Raw genomic sequence first — 18,094 nt, 5'->3', positions numbered from 1 at the left:
GCTCTCCTATGACCTCAGTCTGGACTTCAGGTCTTTCATCATAACATTATACTTACAGTACATTATCTGGGAAGAACACTGCTGTCCCAGTTTGCATGTAGTGCTTAGGAAACTTTCACCTTTTAGCAATGAGACTCTTTCCAGAGGGTATGCTTTCCTGCTCAAATTGGATTGACTAGTAATTCAAACTTTAAATAATATCTAAATGTCTATTCTTGTTATGTAAAGCGATCAGAATTCATCTTCCTCAATTTTGGAGGAATTTTTCCCTCCATTCTAGCTCCTCCTCCTGACAATTTTTGAAGCTTTGGTGGCAAATCAGCCACAGACTGACTCATAGGATCTGACATCATCTTTGTAGTTTTAGATACCAGTTTCTCTTCTGAGTTGCCAGGAACTGAGCTTATTCGCTGAAGTTTCATAGGTAAATCCCCGATGCTGTAGGCCTTTTCCGAGGTTGTAGAACTCATCCTTAGCAGTTTTTTGGGAAAGTCTTCCCTTCCAGTCATTTTCTGCAGTTTTGAGGGTATCTTTGTACTAATGTCATCTAGACCATCTAGACATTCTACAGAATTATTCCTTTCTTTACTGTTACTTACAGCTGGTCCTATTAAAGGGGAAGATATAAGAAGCATTTCTTCCTGTTCTTTCACACTGTAGGGTGTAGTAGGGACTTCAAATGTTGCATGGAACTGGGAATAGTCTACTTTAAAAAATCCTTCCTCTAAGGAAATCACAGGGAAAAAACGGTGACCCCAGAGAACTTCATCTTCGGTATATGAAGTTCGGGCTTGACATGTCATCCCTGCAACAAAAAAGGAAATAAAAGTCTTGATAAATTATTAAGAAATAAAATTGCATAAGTAAAATCTAACTTGATTTTTGGATGTGTAGAATTTTGATTTGTAATATGTCATATAAGCATATGTTAAGCTTTTTTCATGCATTTAACACACCAGTACTAATTAAACTCTGAAATCATTGACTAGCTATTTTGCAGATATGTTCCTGTATAAGAAAGATTGCTACATAGGCCTTTTTGTTGACATTCCCTGCACATTTTGCATTTTCCCCAATCTAATAATTCTGTTGAATCAAAATTACTGTAGTCTCCAATATAGAGCTGGTCAGAAAATGGGGGGGAGGGTTAGGAGGAAGGGAGGGGTGTCACAAAATAGCTGAACCACTTCAGTTCTGTTTTTCATTTAATTTTTACTTTTGTCATTTCATAAATTTAAATCCGGTAGCTGATCAGTGAACAGAAAACAAATTTCACAAGCATTTTTGAAAAAAAAACCCCACAATTATTTATCAAAATTTGACAGCCTGCTCTTCTCCAATGGGAGTCATATGCAAACAAGATTGCAGATCAGAACCTAACTTGGTACGAGTACTTAGATTTACCACTGTGACTGGTACACCTAAATGACACACAGATTAGACAGAGCTCTGAAACCTAGAAATTGGTTGCTGAGAGCTCACAGAATAAATATTTATTTATTTTTTCTCCATCAAAACTTGATAGTTGAGATAGGCAATTTTTTATTTCTGATTGCATGCTCCTTATGCAGACTCCTGTCCCTTGACCTGGGCATCCCAGCACAGTTAACATCCCTTTGAGAGGCCAGTTCAAACCTGTCAGCGCTATTGTTTCTGGCTGTCTGCATATTCTTGGTTCACATTTTTAAGTTTTCTTTGCAACAATGAGGGCTATCAAAAATTAAACCATAAATTCTGATATTATCACATGACTCCTCAATGTTGGGCCCTAGGCCTATAGTGCTTAATCCATAACCCAGGCCTTTATAAACCCCAAATATCTGGGCTTTATATCAGTAAAGTAAATGTGGTTGTTATCAGGAGTTAAGTACAGCTGTAATAGGCTACCCATACACAGGCATGCAGCAATCCCATAGCTCCTTTGGGAATGGGTATAGCAGTGTGGAATGAGCAGATTGCTTCTTCTCTCTCTTCCAGTTAGGTTATGTATTTAAATTTGGCAACCCATCTAGGAGGCAATTCAGGCACAATACAAGACCCATTTATTTTGTTTAACAGTTCACTGAGTTTTGTTCTTAGTTGTTTTTGCTCATTTCTGTTTCCATCTCTGTAACTGAAGTATGTAGCTTCCCCAGCAGTGGACACTAACCAAAAGAACAAACTGCACTAAACAGTGTCGTTGTCCCACAAATACCAGCTACCAGAGGGGCCAATAGCACTCAGAGTGTGGGTCACGACTAGTAATGGAGACCTAGATATTAAAGGTTTAAAGAAAAATGCTGGGGGGGAGGGGAACCACTCATGCTGCCAATCATTCCTGTATTATTGCTTTATATTGACCTCAAAGCAGTGTACTTCAGTTACAATGATTGTTTATGTGGTGACAGTTCTGTTTCCAAATTTGTAGATAACAGTAATGTAGTTTAATGACCAGTTATTTAGATTAGAAATTAGAAAGTGACTAATATTGTTACATTAATGTTTAGCTGCGTCTTCGGGGTTTAAATGAATAGTACCAAATCTTGAGGGCTTAAAAGTTCTTGTTTACTCCTATCTCAGCATAAAAGAGGCTTTGTTTATATTTTCAGGGAGCAGACCATCTGCAATGCAGAACTAGACACAGATTAGTCATCTTGCTATCCAAGGAACATTACCTTCTTTGGGAGCCAAGAACTCCCAGGTTTTGCACTGATATAGAATGTGGCAGGTCATTTAACCGCCCTTAGTCTTAAATCCCCCACAGGTAAAATGAAGATAATACATTGCCTAAAAATGCTTACGTTAACTACTAGATGTGATGATTAATCAATTCATATTTGTAAGCACCTTGAAGATATGATATATGCTAAATAAATGCCAAGTATTGTTGTTACTATTTCTCTGTAGCATTTTACAGGCCATATTTTTAACATGTTCCCCTTTGTGTGTCACTTGCAAGAGTATATCGGCACGATCATATGCCCACATAGGTAATGGGTTCTGCATATGTAAATTCTACTAACTGCACATACAAATGATAAAAAACATATTTTTCTTAAAGAAGTTTTATATCTGTAATATTTTAGAACATATTTTGATGTATTGGCATATCCCACATGATATATAATGTTGTTAGACATTGAAATTTTTTAAAAAGAAAGTTAAACAACCCTCCCAAAACTTGCAAATTCTTAGTCTTTTTCCACAGAATTTATATTCTCACTCTCACTCACACACCAGTAGCAGGAACCTGCACACTTTTGAAATGTATATTTAGCCAGATTATTCATAAAAATAATCCGTTTTGCAGAACTTGCTCTAATATTCGCTTAATTTCAAACACTGCTATCACCGAATACTTGATGTACCTGCCCTGCTCATCCAACTACAAAATCCAAACAACCCTTACTAATAGATTGTGTTTCAACTCCCCTACTTTACTTTGAGACAGCATTAACTCTCCACTATGTATTTTGCAATTTCCTTCTCTCTGTGGCCTCACAGAAGTGTGAAATAGTGAGCAACTAGGAGGAAGGGCTGTGTAGGGCTATAACAGAAGGGGAATCACTGCTGGAACTGGTTCTCCAGTCCCTTTTCTGGGTTACCACTGTCCATTTGGTATCTCAACTGGTGCCCTGTACCTGGAGCATGAGAATGGTCAAAGCCACAGTATTCTAGCATGAATTTGTTCCACTCCATCTGCTTTTGCACAGAAGTAGAGAATTATTAGCAGCTGCATGTTTTATAACAAAGACCGCGTAGGAGCCAAAAGAGATCCCAAACATGGAAAACCAGTTAGAGGAAGTATAAAAAGAGAAGCATGGCAAAAACTAAAAGATGCAAAATTGACTCAAGGCTGCTAAAGGGTATGGCCACTTATATGTTCATGGAAGAAAACTAGCCACAATTCAGTCAGCCCATACATATTAAATGTTTATTTGTAAACATGACATAGGGTACCTCAAAATAGCACCCTGTAACCCCAATACTAGTGTATGGTTATATTTTGTACAAAGAATGCCTTGTAAGGTATCAGTAAAAGGTCATGATCTGCTGAAACTCATTGTTCTGTGGAAAAAAATGCAGATCATCATTATATATGGAGTTATGAGATTTTGCTATATGGTTATTATTGAAATATGTTGTGAGTTTAGGAGATGCCCACATCTAGCTCACCAGTGGCTACAAAGGAGGTGACCTATACCCAGGTGGGTGTTAAACAACCATTATCAGCCATTGACCAGCAGGGGAACTGTGAACAAGAGATTTACAATTCAATAAGAGACAGTTATGCAAGCACCACACCATGGGGATTGCTCAACTCTGACTCACCAAAGCCCACCAGGACATGCCTGGGCCAGTATTTTTCCAGATACATGAATTGAGAGCACAAAATAGAGGACAGTGGCATCATGAGATCATCTGCCCCATCTACTCTGAAGGCAACAAGAACACTAGGAAGACAGAGATCTTGAACTCATGAGATTGGTCCCAAGCTGCCAAGGGAATTCAGCCTGTGTATTAGGAACAGTAACCTGCCTGCAACATCCAGTGGGGTGAGAGAAGCTTAATGAATCTGATAAAGTTTAGGATGTAGAATGTGTGTTTACTTTTTATTTCTTATGTAACCATCGCTGACCTTTATGCCTAACACTTATGACCACTTATAATCTATCTTTCTGTAGTCAGTAAACTTATTTTAATGTTTTATCTCTACCAGTGAGTTTGTCTAAAATTCTTGGGGAATTTGCTCAGATTACAAAGGCTGGTGCATTCCACTGTGAAGCAGCAAACTAATGAGCTTGCATTGTTCAAGAGACGGTCTTGAACAGTGTAAGAAAGTACATCTCTGGGGTGCAAGGCTGGGAACTGTGAGGAATTTGCTCGCATTTCCTTCTGTACAGTTCATGAGTGGCTTAAAGAGCATTCATACAACTTTGTTGGCTGTGTCTCTGTATGCCAGTGACCACGTGATATCAGCAACTGGAGGAGTTTGTTGCTTGTCACTAGCAAAGCATTGAGAGAGACACAGCCTAGGCTGGAGAGATAAGGGGCACAGTGGCCCCACAGTTCCAGGCTGTATACTAGGGGGCTGGGCATAGTAAAGCAAAGAATTTTCTGGGACCCAGAAAGGTGGGGAAAATAGTTATCTGTTCAACAATGGCTAAATGTTGTTTTGTAATATTCACTTTTATGCACTGTACAGTACTATATGGTAATCCACTTTTATGTACTGAGCTTTTGCTAATCTCAAAATGTTTGTATTGGCTCCTGTTATAATCAAGTGTTTAAAAATGGGTTTCCTCCTCTCATTTTTTGCTGCTAATGTCAACCCAATTCCTGACATCATCCCAATTCACATACCTGAAAATTTGAAATAAAAATCAGTTTTCAACCACAATACAGTTTTAATCAGGAGATTTAGGAGAAATAAGGAGAATTGAGTGTAAGGAACAGTCTATATATTCAACAACTACATTTTCATATCAGTCATTGCAAATGATTCCCAAGGTGGTTTGATTTGACTTTTTTTTTTATTTGCAGTAATCTGTGAACATAATTACATTCTAAATCTACCAACATATTTTGCAACTCTGTTAATTGCAATTTTACACTATTATTACAAACAGTAGGAATGGCTAGTTTTGGGTAAGATACACATACATGAGCAAACATCCTTGTTTTAGACAGCAACAAAGGACAACACTCAAAAATGAGAAATAAAGTTAAATGAAGGCTTTGAAAGGTTAAAAAAAACACACACACTATTGTCAGAATATAATCTTTGACAAAGCCTTACCAAATCCACCCCGTTTTACTGATTAACAGTCTTTCCTGGAAACATATCTTTCATTTTCAAATTAATTATAATAATGCAAACAGGTATGCTTCAGTGCATCATACTAGTATTATTCTGCCAGTTTTGTTTTAGCTCTTTTCATGGTCATTTCAGCTTTTTATTAAAATGAGGAAAAAGAAAGCATGATATCTAAGTCCTGCTGCACAACAAATCTTCAACCATAAACATCTTCCACTCAGGTAAGATATATTATTTATACACAGTGATTTTCTTTCTAATTATGTCTCATGTATATAAATTAGATTGATGACCTGCTTTCTTTTTATCCCAGGGCCTTTCAATTTTTATTATGAATTTACCATGGGAAAGAATCACATCACACAACAGATCGCGAAACACATTTTAGAAGAGTGTTAATTATGTTGAATACGTGGCCCATCTGTGTCCTTTATTCTGCAGTTGTTCATTATCTATGGAGGCACAGCCAAAGAACAATCCGAACAACAGGACCTTCATCTTCAGCTTCTTTTTATCTCATGTTAGCTAGGGAACTCATTAGTAGATGGGTGTTTGTCAGCAATATATGGAAAATAAATACAGCAGCACTGGAAATTAGATCTATGATTACTGTAAACATCATGGTTGTTTAGCTCTGTTGACCTTTTGTTTAGTGTAGTTAACAAATTACATAAAATGTAAATATCTCTTTACGAAAGAGATAATTGACAACAAACCCAAACTGTGGGCTTTGATGATGCAGTTAAAATTATATGTAATTCACTATGAAAGAGACACCTTAGTGAGATGCAAAGTAGGAACAGCTCAAGGGTTACTCTCTAGTGTTCACTGATGACTAGAAACAGCACAGATATTACAGCATTATTTTTGGAAGAGGACTTGTATGGAGCTTTTGTGAGTCACCAACTCGTAAATTACAAACACACAAGTTTGTGTGTCATCAAAAATGAGTCATCTATACAAGCCTAACTCAGGCTTGGCCTACACTAGCAATTATGTCAATATTACTAATCCCTGAATGACATAGTTATACCCCTAACTCCTAGTGTAGACAGCACTAGGTTGATGGGAGGGCATCTCCCATTGACATAGCTACTGCCTCTCAGCAAGATGGAGTACCTATGCCAGCGACAGAAGCCCTCCCATCGGTGTAGGTAGCATCTCCACTGAAGCACTAACGCAGCAGAGCTGCATTGGTGCAGCTGCACCTTGGCAGCCTTCTAAGTGTCGATAAGTCCTAACTGACATGCTGGAGTAATTTACGTATTTATTTTATTTAGCGTGTGCATAGTCATCTAACCAAGTGTTGGCATCTTCAGTTCTTCTAGGCCACCGCTGAACCCAGTCAGCAGGCATTCAGCGACAATGTGCGTCATCGTCTGTATTGCACCACAGCTGCACAAAGGGCTGTCACAAAAGTCCCAGTGATACTGATTGGCTGCACAGAGACTTTGTCTGGTCCAGAACCTGTTCAGTAGGGACCATTGGTGATAGGGCAGGTCAAAACCAGGCGGGCAGATTGTGGGGTCGGCAACGAGGGGCTGGTTGGGGATTATAACAGACATCCATTCCGCTCGCCAGAGTGTTTCCACCCTAACAACCTGGCATTGCGGATGAGACCATAATGGCCGATGTGATGGCAAATGTGCAGCTGGTGGTTTAAAAAGGTCATTGTACAGTGGCAGGCTTCAGTTGGCGCATACTTTCTCCAGTAACTTGCCAGTGGCAACCTCGTGTCTGACATGAGGAGGAGCAATATCGCTCAGAACTGGAAGCCATGGGAGTGGAGTCAGACACAGGGTGATGGAGACAATACGCACGGCAGCATGTAACTGCGTATCCACAAGTTTGATGTGTGCCAATCAACTCCACATTGGTACGCAGTACTCTGCCGCCAAATACGAGGTAGCAAGAGCTGATGTCCGCAAAGTTGAAGCATGGGCACCCCATGTCAAACCTGCCAGTTTGCTAAGAAGATTGTTACACGTCTTAACTTTAGCTGATGTTTTCTTCAGGTGGCCATGGTAACTCAGTGTGCAGTCTAAGGTCACACCTAGATAGACTCGTTCTACTTCATGCTTCACCTTCTGACGATTCAGATAAACATTCAGTTCTTGGGTTGTGCTGGCATCATGAAGATGGAACAAACTGGAGACTGTTTTTATGATGCTTGGCTGGAGGCGCCAAGTCTTACAGTAGTCAACTAACTTTATCATGTCCCAGTTTAAGATGGCATCAAGCTGATTAAATGTCCGGGCCTCGGTACTGCAATAGATGTTGTCTGCGTAAATGAACTTTTGTGACTCTGTTATTGGCAGGTCATTGATGTAAAGGTTGAACAAGGTTGGAGAAAGCACAGAGCGCTGGGGTAATCCATTGCTCTGTCTCCAAGCACTCGTCTTCTCCCCCATATGGATTCTAACTGCCTATTGCAGACGAACAGTTCAACGATGCCTGTGACCCAAGGTAGCAGGACCCGTGATACCTTCATGAGCAGGCCAGTGTGCCATACCACATCATATGCCGCTGTTAGATTAATGAAAACAGCGCCTGTTTTCAAGTTTCTCTGGAAGTCATTTTCAACAAATGGTCACATGTACTATGTCCTCGGCGAAAGCCAACTTGGTCAAGGCTCAAAATTATCTCCTTATCGGGTAATATGTGCTGTTCCACTGCCTTGAAGCACACTGACAGCAATAGTATGGGATGATAGCTTGATGCTTGACTTGGGTCCTTTCCAGGCTTTAGGAGGCCAATGATTTTTGCGGTGTGCCGTATCTTCGGTAGCCTGCCTTCACTGATGACTCTGGTGAAGAATTTCACAAGCCAAAGCCGAGCACGGGGCCTAAGGTTTTTCAGGAATTCTGGAAATATGTTGTCATAGCCCACAGCGGTTCCACACTTGATGCTACCCAGTGTCTGTTCCAGCTCTCTTACAGTGAATGGTTCTGGGCAGCTTCTGATCTGGTGTACAAGTTTAAACATACACCATTCGTTCCTCACTTGTCTTCGCACCTGTTTTTCCAAAGGTGCTCTGGCCACTTTAAGTAGGTGTCCAGCTGCCTGGTTGGGTGTCATTGGTTGGGTGTCACTGTTGGAGTAATGCAAATCAGCAACACATCTGTCTCTAGAAACTACTAAAGAGACAGATGCTGCCATGCCAAAGAGGGTGAGGAAAAGATAGGACAATGGTCCTGTCCCCTTTTGGAATCCGCCTGCCAGAGGTTTGAGGAATGTGTTGACGCCTTTCCCTGGTTTAGGCATATGTAGGCCTCTTCTCTTCTGTTGAAAATAACTTCATAAACATCAACAGAAGAGCAGAAAAATCCTCATTTTTTTTTTTAAAACGTGAAACACTGAAAACAAATTAAGGGTTTGCATGCGAGAGAAACTGAACCAAGCTTCACATACAGAGTGGTTCCGAGCAGACAGTGTCCTAAGGGACAGAGAGAAATCAACTGATGTTTGTGGTTCTGAATTTGTTGTTTACTGGCTAGCTTAATTTTTATTTGTTTTTAAATAAAAACCCAAAGTAAAAGTTCCTGCATGAAAGTAATTCACATAACTATGAGGGAGTTCTATCTTGTCACAGGAGACAGTTCACAGGTAGCAAACTGACCTGCAGATAAGCAGAGAGCTAAAAGACTACGTGCAGTATTCACTGATTTGTACTGGCAGAAAGACTATGATAAAAGAATATGTAAGACTGTCATCTGATAGGTATCTTGACAAGCATGCATTTAATCTAATTGCTTAAAGTAATCTGTTTTGCAACACTTGGAAAAAAATGATATTTCTTTCATTGCTTTAGGCTACAATTAACCAATGTTTATTGCCTATGACTAAGGAAAAAGTTTTACCAACTTGATTGGACTATAGCTACTGATGGATGCTGAAGAATTATGGGCTAAAAGTTCATTAGTGAATTTTCCCCTTAAGTATCTGCGGCTGCAATCACTCAGGACTGTAACTGAGTAACTAAAAAGAACATTTTAACTGAAATATTTAAGTGACCCAATTATAACCAAATGCATTGTTTTTCAGAATTTCCGGGAGCTACATTCTACAGCCAGATGGCTTTAAAGAAAGCTGTGGTGAGATGGCATAAAGAGTCTTCTCAATTGTTTCTTTTGTGCTGTTATATGTGCCCACTCTGTTCAGTTGCTTACATGATGTGACAAAGTCTTATACCAGTACATAAAGTGGCCAGATGTAACTTAGGTAAATACAGTATAATTCCAGTTATCCCAAATTCTTTTATCTGAAAATCCTCGTTATCTGAATCCATCAGTGCATCCCCCATGTAGCCCTACATTAGTTAATCAGTGCTGTTCATCAGAATGCCTGGATATCTGAAACTTTTGATGTCCCCCAGGCCATTTGGACACTATCCTACAGGACAAGGAAAGCAATTATCATACGTAATAGAGAATCAAAAGCAACCGGTATTCAAATGTGAAAAGATGGTCAAATAATACATTTTGTAAACTAGCTTTAATAGCTATCTTCTTTGATAGTACAAAATGTTTGAATCTGTTCCCTCATGCAAAGTGTTAAGAGTCACCAATGTGCAGAAATCTTGGCCAAAGAAATCATGTCATTGGGTTCCTGTAAATGTATGGGGGTTCGCTGTGTGAGAACAGATCTCTAGACCTGAAGTGGTTTTATACTGAGAGGAGGAACATCATCCCTGTGCTGAGAGCTGGCACATGCCCTATGTATCATTTAAGTCTCTCTTACATGGGGCTAATGTATGTTCAGTAGGCCTTGTGCTGGCCTACTGCTCAGAGGTGAACTTCACTCCTAATGAGAAAAGGCTCTAATAGTTTATGGACAACTTGATGCAACAGGAATACAATACCCTGCAAGGTTCTGCGGCTCACAGCTTTAAAGAGTGCAGATACCTTGATCATAAAACATATCACACTGTTTGAATATTTATTGCCATTGATTCTACATCACATACAGCTCTATCTTTACATGCAGGGTAATGAAAAAGCCCAGCTAAATCATTTATCTCAATTCAGTTTTGCTGCTTTCTAAACTAGGATAAAACTTGGTTTATACCTATTGTAAGGAAAAGTATGCTAATAACAACAGTGTGCAATCAGGTTAGCATGAGGACAGATAATATAATATCACAAGGAAATATCTGTTTATGAACAAATAGCCTCTAATAAAACAGAACAGTTTTAAGTGGTCTTGGTTTAATCATGTTTGAGGTCATTTTTTATAGTTATAGACTAGTAAACATTTTTAATTGTTGCCTAAGGGAACAGTATAAATGCAATTTTTTACATTATAATGAAATTAGTTCAGTTTACTTTACCAATTAAATTATAAGACTGTGTTAAAATACCCATCAAAGTCCAGTATCACAAATTCATTTTTGGTAATCTCTTCTCTTCTCTCTACCCCCACCCACCCACTGCAAGGTGGACAAGCCAATGAGTGCTTCCTGAAGGCTCCAACTGTCAGCATGTTACAACCATTTAAGATTCACCCAGATACAAAACAGGTGCTCAGACACTATGGTGATGAGCGCCAAATGCATATCCGCAATAATCTCTTTATCTTGCTGTGTTCCATTGTCACATATACATAGCTTTATGTTAATTACACACCTAGGCATAGTCCTGTTCCCACTGAAATCAACAAGAGAAAATCAGTCACTAAGGATGTGGAGTCACATAGAAGTGCTACCTCTCATTTCAGGAGGGTTAACTGAACCATACGTACAAATCCCTTTGAATTCCATTGAAGTAGCACGCACACAAGAATTTATAAGGAGAATTTGACCTACAAAGTTCTTTGTCCATTGTTAATATGCTTGTTGCAATATGCCCTTTAGATTTTCTTCAAGTCATATATGTGAAGACATGTAGCCTGAATATTGCAATTAGTAGTCAATCTTGCATAAATTACTCTAGAATGTATAGCTAAAATTTATCAGTACATAACAAATAGCTAACTGAAAATTTGCATATGCCTGTGTTATCTTTATTGTCCCCCAAAATAATAAGCAAAACAAATTCCTCAGTAAAGTAGTCTGCACACTGGACAAACTATTTAGTGTGAAACAGCCATGCCATTTACAGTCTTTTAAAACTTTCTTCTATCACAACCAACAGTAGAACTGTGAGGATTGTGTGGCCTACTTCTAACACTGGCCCAGGATATTCTGTCATCGAAAGATGTGATTTTTATTCAAAACGTTTTGTTTCAAAATATAGGTTAAATTTTTTTTGCATTATTTTAAAATAATGTCCTCCACTGACAGAAATTCAGATATTCTTTTTATACGTCTACAGACGCAAGAGCGATTAAATAACATTTGCAACTCAGCGGTTGTTTAGAATAGACTTTTTCCTTTCTAAAGTCACAGGGAGTAAGCATACCGTTTCACAGTTGTGTTACTTATACACATTTGAGCTGCAAATAAACCATATCAGGCAATACTATACACTACTTCAGAATTTCTCTTTGCTACGCACAGGAAACAACAATATATCATGCAGAGAGTATTCTGTGTTTTAATATTTCTATTTACTTAAAATATGCCTGTTATGCTGAAACAAAGACTATACTGACCATGTTAAAGCCAACGGGTGTGCCAGGCACTCTCAAACTCAATTGAACGAGCAATGAAACCCCTTTAGTTAAACGGCTTCATTACCTGAGGGACTAAATTGCATGGCTTAAGTAGGGCTAACCCAGGTTGATTAGATTAACTGGGGCTAGGATACTAATTGTAGGCAAAATGCCAAGAGATGTAGTTGTGAGCATGACCCTTCAAGGAAGCAGAGAGACAGAGCTTCTTGGGCACAGAGGTCACTGGAATGGCAGATTTAGGGATGTCTGAGCAAGGAAAATGCCTGCTGTTTATATGTTTCTATGGGGTTCAGGGAAACAGGACTTCATGTGCATTTTTTGTAAACAACAAAGATTACATCAAAAATTTTCCTGATTCCTTGTCTCCCCAATAGCTCATCCTGTCAGAAATAACTCTACAAAGCCACCAATATTGGTTAACCACTCAGGTCAAATACACAACATTGCCTATCTGAGCACATATACAGAGTTAAATAAAATTCATATAAAATTTAAACTAATATCCATAACCAAAACTGTCACAAACCAACACAATCTAAAAGTCTTCCACAACCTCACCCCTTCTTTGGGTTTAATATTGCAAGAGAAATTCTGAAGCAGTGTAGAAAATCCGGACAGGTCATGGGCAATAAACAAAAGTTCATATAAGCTGTGACCTGTCTGTGACTTTTGCTGCTGCTGCGGCTCTATGGATTCCCCACACCACCATGGTGGCTGGGAGCTGTGGGGTTCCCCCTCTGCCCATGGCAGCTGGAAGCTGCACCCAGCTGGGAGCTGCAGAGTGACCACTTTTCCCAAAGAGAAAATGGATTCTGTGACTTCCATGACCTCTGTGACATAAACGTAGCCTTATTCATTACTACTCATTCTCCCCACCTGCGGAGATGTGGTAAGTTTCTCAGAGGTCGATTGAGGTCCATCTCCCCTTAAAGGGATCACCCATCCTGTGACAGAGACAATGCCCTCTGCCAAAACAATAGCTGAAGATTGATTCTTCAGATCAGTCAGCTGTAAGGGTCTGTATCAAGGAACTGAGATTATCAGAAATATATCTATAGTATTGAGGTTCAACCCATGTAAACATCCCCTTAGGCAGAGTTTCAATTCACTTACCATTCCAAGGAATATATCAAACTCCATTTTTCAAGCTGGGTAGGAAGGAGCTATAATACTCTAACAACACAGGCCTACTACAGCTACCAGTTTGCCTTTCTCCACAGTGGCAACCCATATTTATAGGATTGCTATTTCCGTTCCATTGGATGGAGCAAAATAAAAGTACCTTGTAACGTAACCACAGACCCAAAAGGACAACTGATCACACTGTGATGCAAAGTCCAAGTTAGGAAGCTGATCCAGAGAGACCACCTTTCTTTGAAACTGAAGCCACAAGCAATATGATATCTAATGATCTCAGAGTTCATTAAATAACAAATCAGTGAATGAGAAAGGAAAAAAACTTTTTGGTAAAGAAACCAGTTTAAATGTGAATTTATATTTTAAGTAGGGCTGTCGATTAATTAGAGTTAACTCATGCAATTAACTAAAAAAATGTAATCATGATTAATTTCACTGTTAAACAATAGAATACCAATTGAAATTTATTCAATATTTTTGCATGTTTTTCTACATTTTCAAATATATTTATTGCTATTACAACACAGAATACAAAGCATGCAATGCTCACTTATGTTCTGATTTTTATTACAAATATTTGCAACTGTAAAAATGATAAACAAGAAATAGTATTTGTCAATTCACCTCTTATAAGTACAGTAGTGCAATCTCTTTATCGTGAAAGTGTAACTTACAAATGTAGATTTTTTTTTTGTTACATAACTGCTCTCAAAAATAAAACAGTGTAAAATTTTAGAGCTTACAAATCCACTCAGTCCTACTTCTTGTTCAGCCAATCACTAAGACAAACAAGTTATGGAAGATACTACTGCCTGCTTCTTATTTATGTCACCTGAACAAGAGAACAGGTGTTCACATGGCACTTTTGTAGCTGGCATTGCAAGGTATTTACGTTCCGGATGTGCTAAACATTTGTATGCCCCTTCATGCTTTGGCCACCATTGCAGAGGACATGCTTCCATGCTGATGATGTCCATTAAAAAAACAATGCATTAATTAAATTTGTGATTGAACTCCTTGGCGGAAAATTGTATATCTCCTGGTGTGTTTTACCCACATTCTGTCATATATTTCATGTTATAGCAGTCTCGGATGGTGACCCAGCACGTTTGTTTTAAGTACACTTTCAAAGCAGATTTGACAAAATGCAAAGAAGGTACCAATGTGAGATTTCTAATAATAGCTACAACACTTGACCCAAGGTTTAAGAATCTGAAGTGTCATCCAGAATCTGAGAGGGATGAGGTGTGGGGCATGCTTTCAGAAGCCTTAAAAGAGCAACACTCTGATGCGGAAACTACAGAATCCAAACCTCAAAAAAGAAAATCAACCTTCTGCTGGTGGCATCTGACTCGGATAATGAAAATCAACATGTGTCGGTCCACACTGCTTTGGGTTGTTATCAAGCAGAACCCATCATCAGCATGGACACATGGAATGGTGGTTGAAGCATGAAGGGACATGTGAATCTTTATCGCATCTGGCACATAAATGTCTTGCAACACCGGTTACAACAGTGCCATGTGAATGCCTGTTCTCACTTTCAGGCAACATTGTAAACAAGAAGTGGGCAGCATTATCTCCTGCAAATGTAAACACACTTGTTTGTCTGAGCAATTGGCTGAAGTAGGACTGAGTGGACTTGTAGGCTCTAAACTTTTACATTGTTCTATTTTTTTTACGTAATTCTACATTTGTATGTTCAAGTTTCATGATAACGAGATTGCACTACAGTACTTGTATTAAGTGAATTGAAAAATACTATTTCTTTTGTTTTTTATAGTGCAGATATTTATCAAACATAAATATAAAGTGAGCACTGTACACTTTGTAGTCTGTGTTGTAATTGAAATCAATATATTTGAAAATGTAGAAAACATCCAAAAATATTTAAATAAATGGTATTCTATTATTGTTTAACAGCATGATGAATCGCGCAATAAATTTTTTTCAATCGCTTGACAGCCCTAATTTTAAGTGCTTTTTAATAATTAGCTGGTGCCTCAGATCTTTAAATGTAACTAACAAAAGCCCTCAGGAAGCCACTGTGATGCTAATGTCCAGTAAGAGCTAAACACTGAAACTTTTTTCTGTTTGAAAGTACTTGTTCCTACACAGATTCTGAATATTATCAAAATATCAGTTAAACTAAGGCTACTTTGTCCTCCGCACATGGATGACTAGCTGACTACTTACAGTACATATATTTATAAGGACAATGACAAATAAAAGAATAGTACAGAGCACTGAGGAATTCTTCTCATAATTGCAATCAACTGATAATTTTGTCCGATTCCTTAAACAAATTCTTATTTCCCAAACAAGTAAGGCAAATTATTCCAAATAAGAGTTCCAAAGCCAGAGATTTCAACTTAATCAATAGTTTTGAACTATCAATAGCAGCAAAAGCCACAAAAAAGTTTATAACAGTACTGGTAGCATGTGTATGACTAATAGTACTATAGAAGTCTTCTGTTAGTCAATACAGTGAAGATTTGGAATGCTTTGATAAAAATTGTTTGAATAGGAATGAAATTAAAACATATATTTTTGCAATATTTCATTAATTGATACATTTTTGAAAGACATTTCCCCCATGTAAAATAGAAGTTAAGAGTAGAACAATTTACACTGTCACTTTGTATACATGGAGGGGAAAATTTTATCCATGTAAGAAATTTACTATGCCTAGTGTGAGCCACAAGTGCAGACCTTTATGTCCCTGCAGAGTCCCAGGGATGTGAATGGGACATTGTGAGGGCGTCACAATCTGTGCTGGTGAATCACCAAAGGGGCAGGGCTTCATTCTACAACAAAAATGTCATTATTGGAAGACAATAAACTTTCTTTGGAAGAAGCTGGTTAAACATTTCAGTCTTAATGTTTTTTTCACATTTGCTTTGCATTCAAACTGATACTGTCCCATGATTTTCTTCAGTCACTATTTCTTTATATGATTCCACCAAACATATTCAATAAGTAAATTGTGTTTATGAAACTAACACTGATCAGAGTGAAACCCCAGACTTTGGAATGTCAGAATTTATGACACTCTAGATTACTGAGTGTCTATCAAGCGCTGCAGAACTGATTAATGAGATTAAAGATTAGGGATAACCTTGCAGACTCAGCTCTGAATGTTCTTGATTTTGTTATCAAAGCAAACTTACTGTTACCTTAATATATTTTCCTTTTCCAGTTCCTTTTGATTTTATGGGAGTGGTGTTTTTAAAAATGCTGTGGGGCCAACAGTGCCTTCAGTGTTAACATGTTAATGGACCTGATTTAACTGTAATACTGAACTGAAAAATTGCTGCTGGTCCTTCACTCCATCGTAGAGACCAAATTCTAACTGCCCACAAAAATGTTTCCATGATGTGCACATGCATATACTGCAAAAGCAGCAGTTACAAGTTTTAAAAGAAAACAAAAAAGACTATCTTGATATAGAATCATTGCTATCAAGGTGACACAGGTGGAGTAGGTAGTTGTGCCTTTGTATACTGTACTGGGCAGGACTGTCAGTTCTGGATATTTGAGAAGTGCTTCATCTATATTACCTTTGGATATCTCCAGTGATGGAGTATCTTCAACTGAATTCAGTAGCCAGTTCTTTATAGTCACTCTTCTTACTATTAAGAACAACAACATTCCTGAAGCCAAGAAGTCAATAGACAGAAGGTGCTCATCACCTCTCGAGATCAGGGCTGCAATATCTAAGTTTTCCTTCATGCTATTTCAAACTGTAATTATCCCTACTGGCACTACTTTGAACAGTTTCTTTCACTTTTGATGTTGACACCTTTCAGATATTTGCGGACGGTTATGTCACATTTTAATCTGTTTATTTCCAAGCTATACATATTCACTTCACTTAATCTGTCAACTCCTAGAAATCCTTTATCATGTACTAAATAATATAAGAGGAGCAGTCATGTTCACTTAGAAGTAAACCCAAGCTACCAGAACTAGGTGCCCCCTCAGTCTTCTCTTCTCCACACTAAGCAAATCCATTTTTTTCCCCAATCTTCACTCACAGGTCATGTGTTCTAGAACTTTGAGATCAAGTACATAAAAGGTTGTTAGCTTGTGATCCACTATGACCCGCAGATCCCTTTTTGCAGCACTTCTTCCTAGGCAGTCATTTCCCATTTTGTATGTGCGCAACTGATTGTTCCTTTCTAAGTGGAGTACTCTGCATTTGCCCTGATTGAATTTCATCCCATTTACTTCAGACCATTTATCCAGATCATTTTGAATTTTAATCCTATCTTCCAAAGCACTTGTAACCCCTCCCAAGGTGGTCAGTTGAGGCCTAATCAGCATGGAGGAGAGTGGAAGATCATTGAAGATCTCCTGGTTAAGCCAGCATGGTCTCTTGCCAAACTTCCTATATTTCCTACGCAGTGGGATAATTTGATCTTGTGCCCTTAATAATATCTCTTTGAAAAACTCTCCTGAACTATTTTTCCCTTTAGATTTGCTTCCCATGGGAACTTACCTACCAACTCCCTGATTTTGCTCAAGTCTGCCATCTTGAAATCCATT

General features: G+C 38.4%; 1 protein-coding gene across 1 annotated transcript in view; it reads right to left on the bottom strand.

Annotated features, from left to right (window-relative positions):
• Positions 1 to 218: 218 nt before the first annotated feature.
• KCNJ3 (potassium inwardly rectifying channel subfamily J member 3) overlaps positions 219 to 18,094 on the bottom strand; it is a 204,670-nt gene continuing 186,794 nt past the window's right edge. The window contains exon 3 of the mRNA XM_077829898.1: positions 219 to 805. Coding sequence (XP_077686024.1) covers positions 219 to 805 — 587 coding nt within the window. The remainder of the gene's footprint in view (positions 806 to 18,094) is intronic.

Source organism: Eretmochelys imbricata, chromosome 11, assembly GCF_965152235.1.
Source record: "Eretmochelys imbricata isolate rEreImb1 chromosome 11, rEreImb1.hap1, whole genome shotgun sequence".
Lineage (NCBI taxonomy): Eukaryota > Metazoa > Chordata > Testudines > Cheloniidae > Eretmochelys > Eretmochelys imbricata.
The sequence above is the reverse complement of the archived record's forward strand: the minus strand, read 5'-3'. Positions and strand labels throughout refer to the sequence as shown.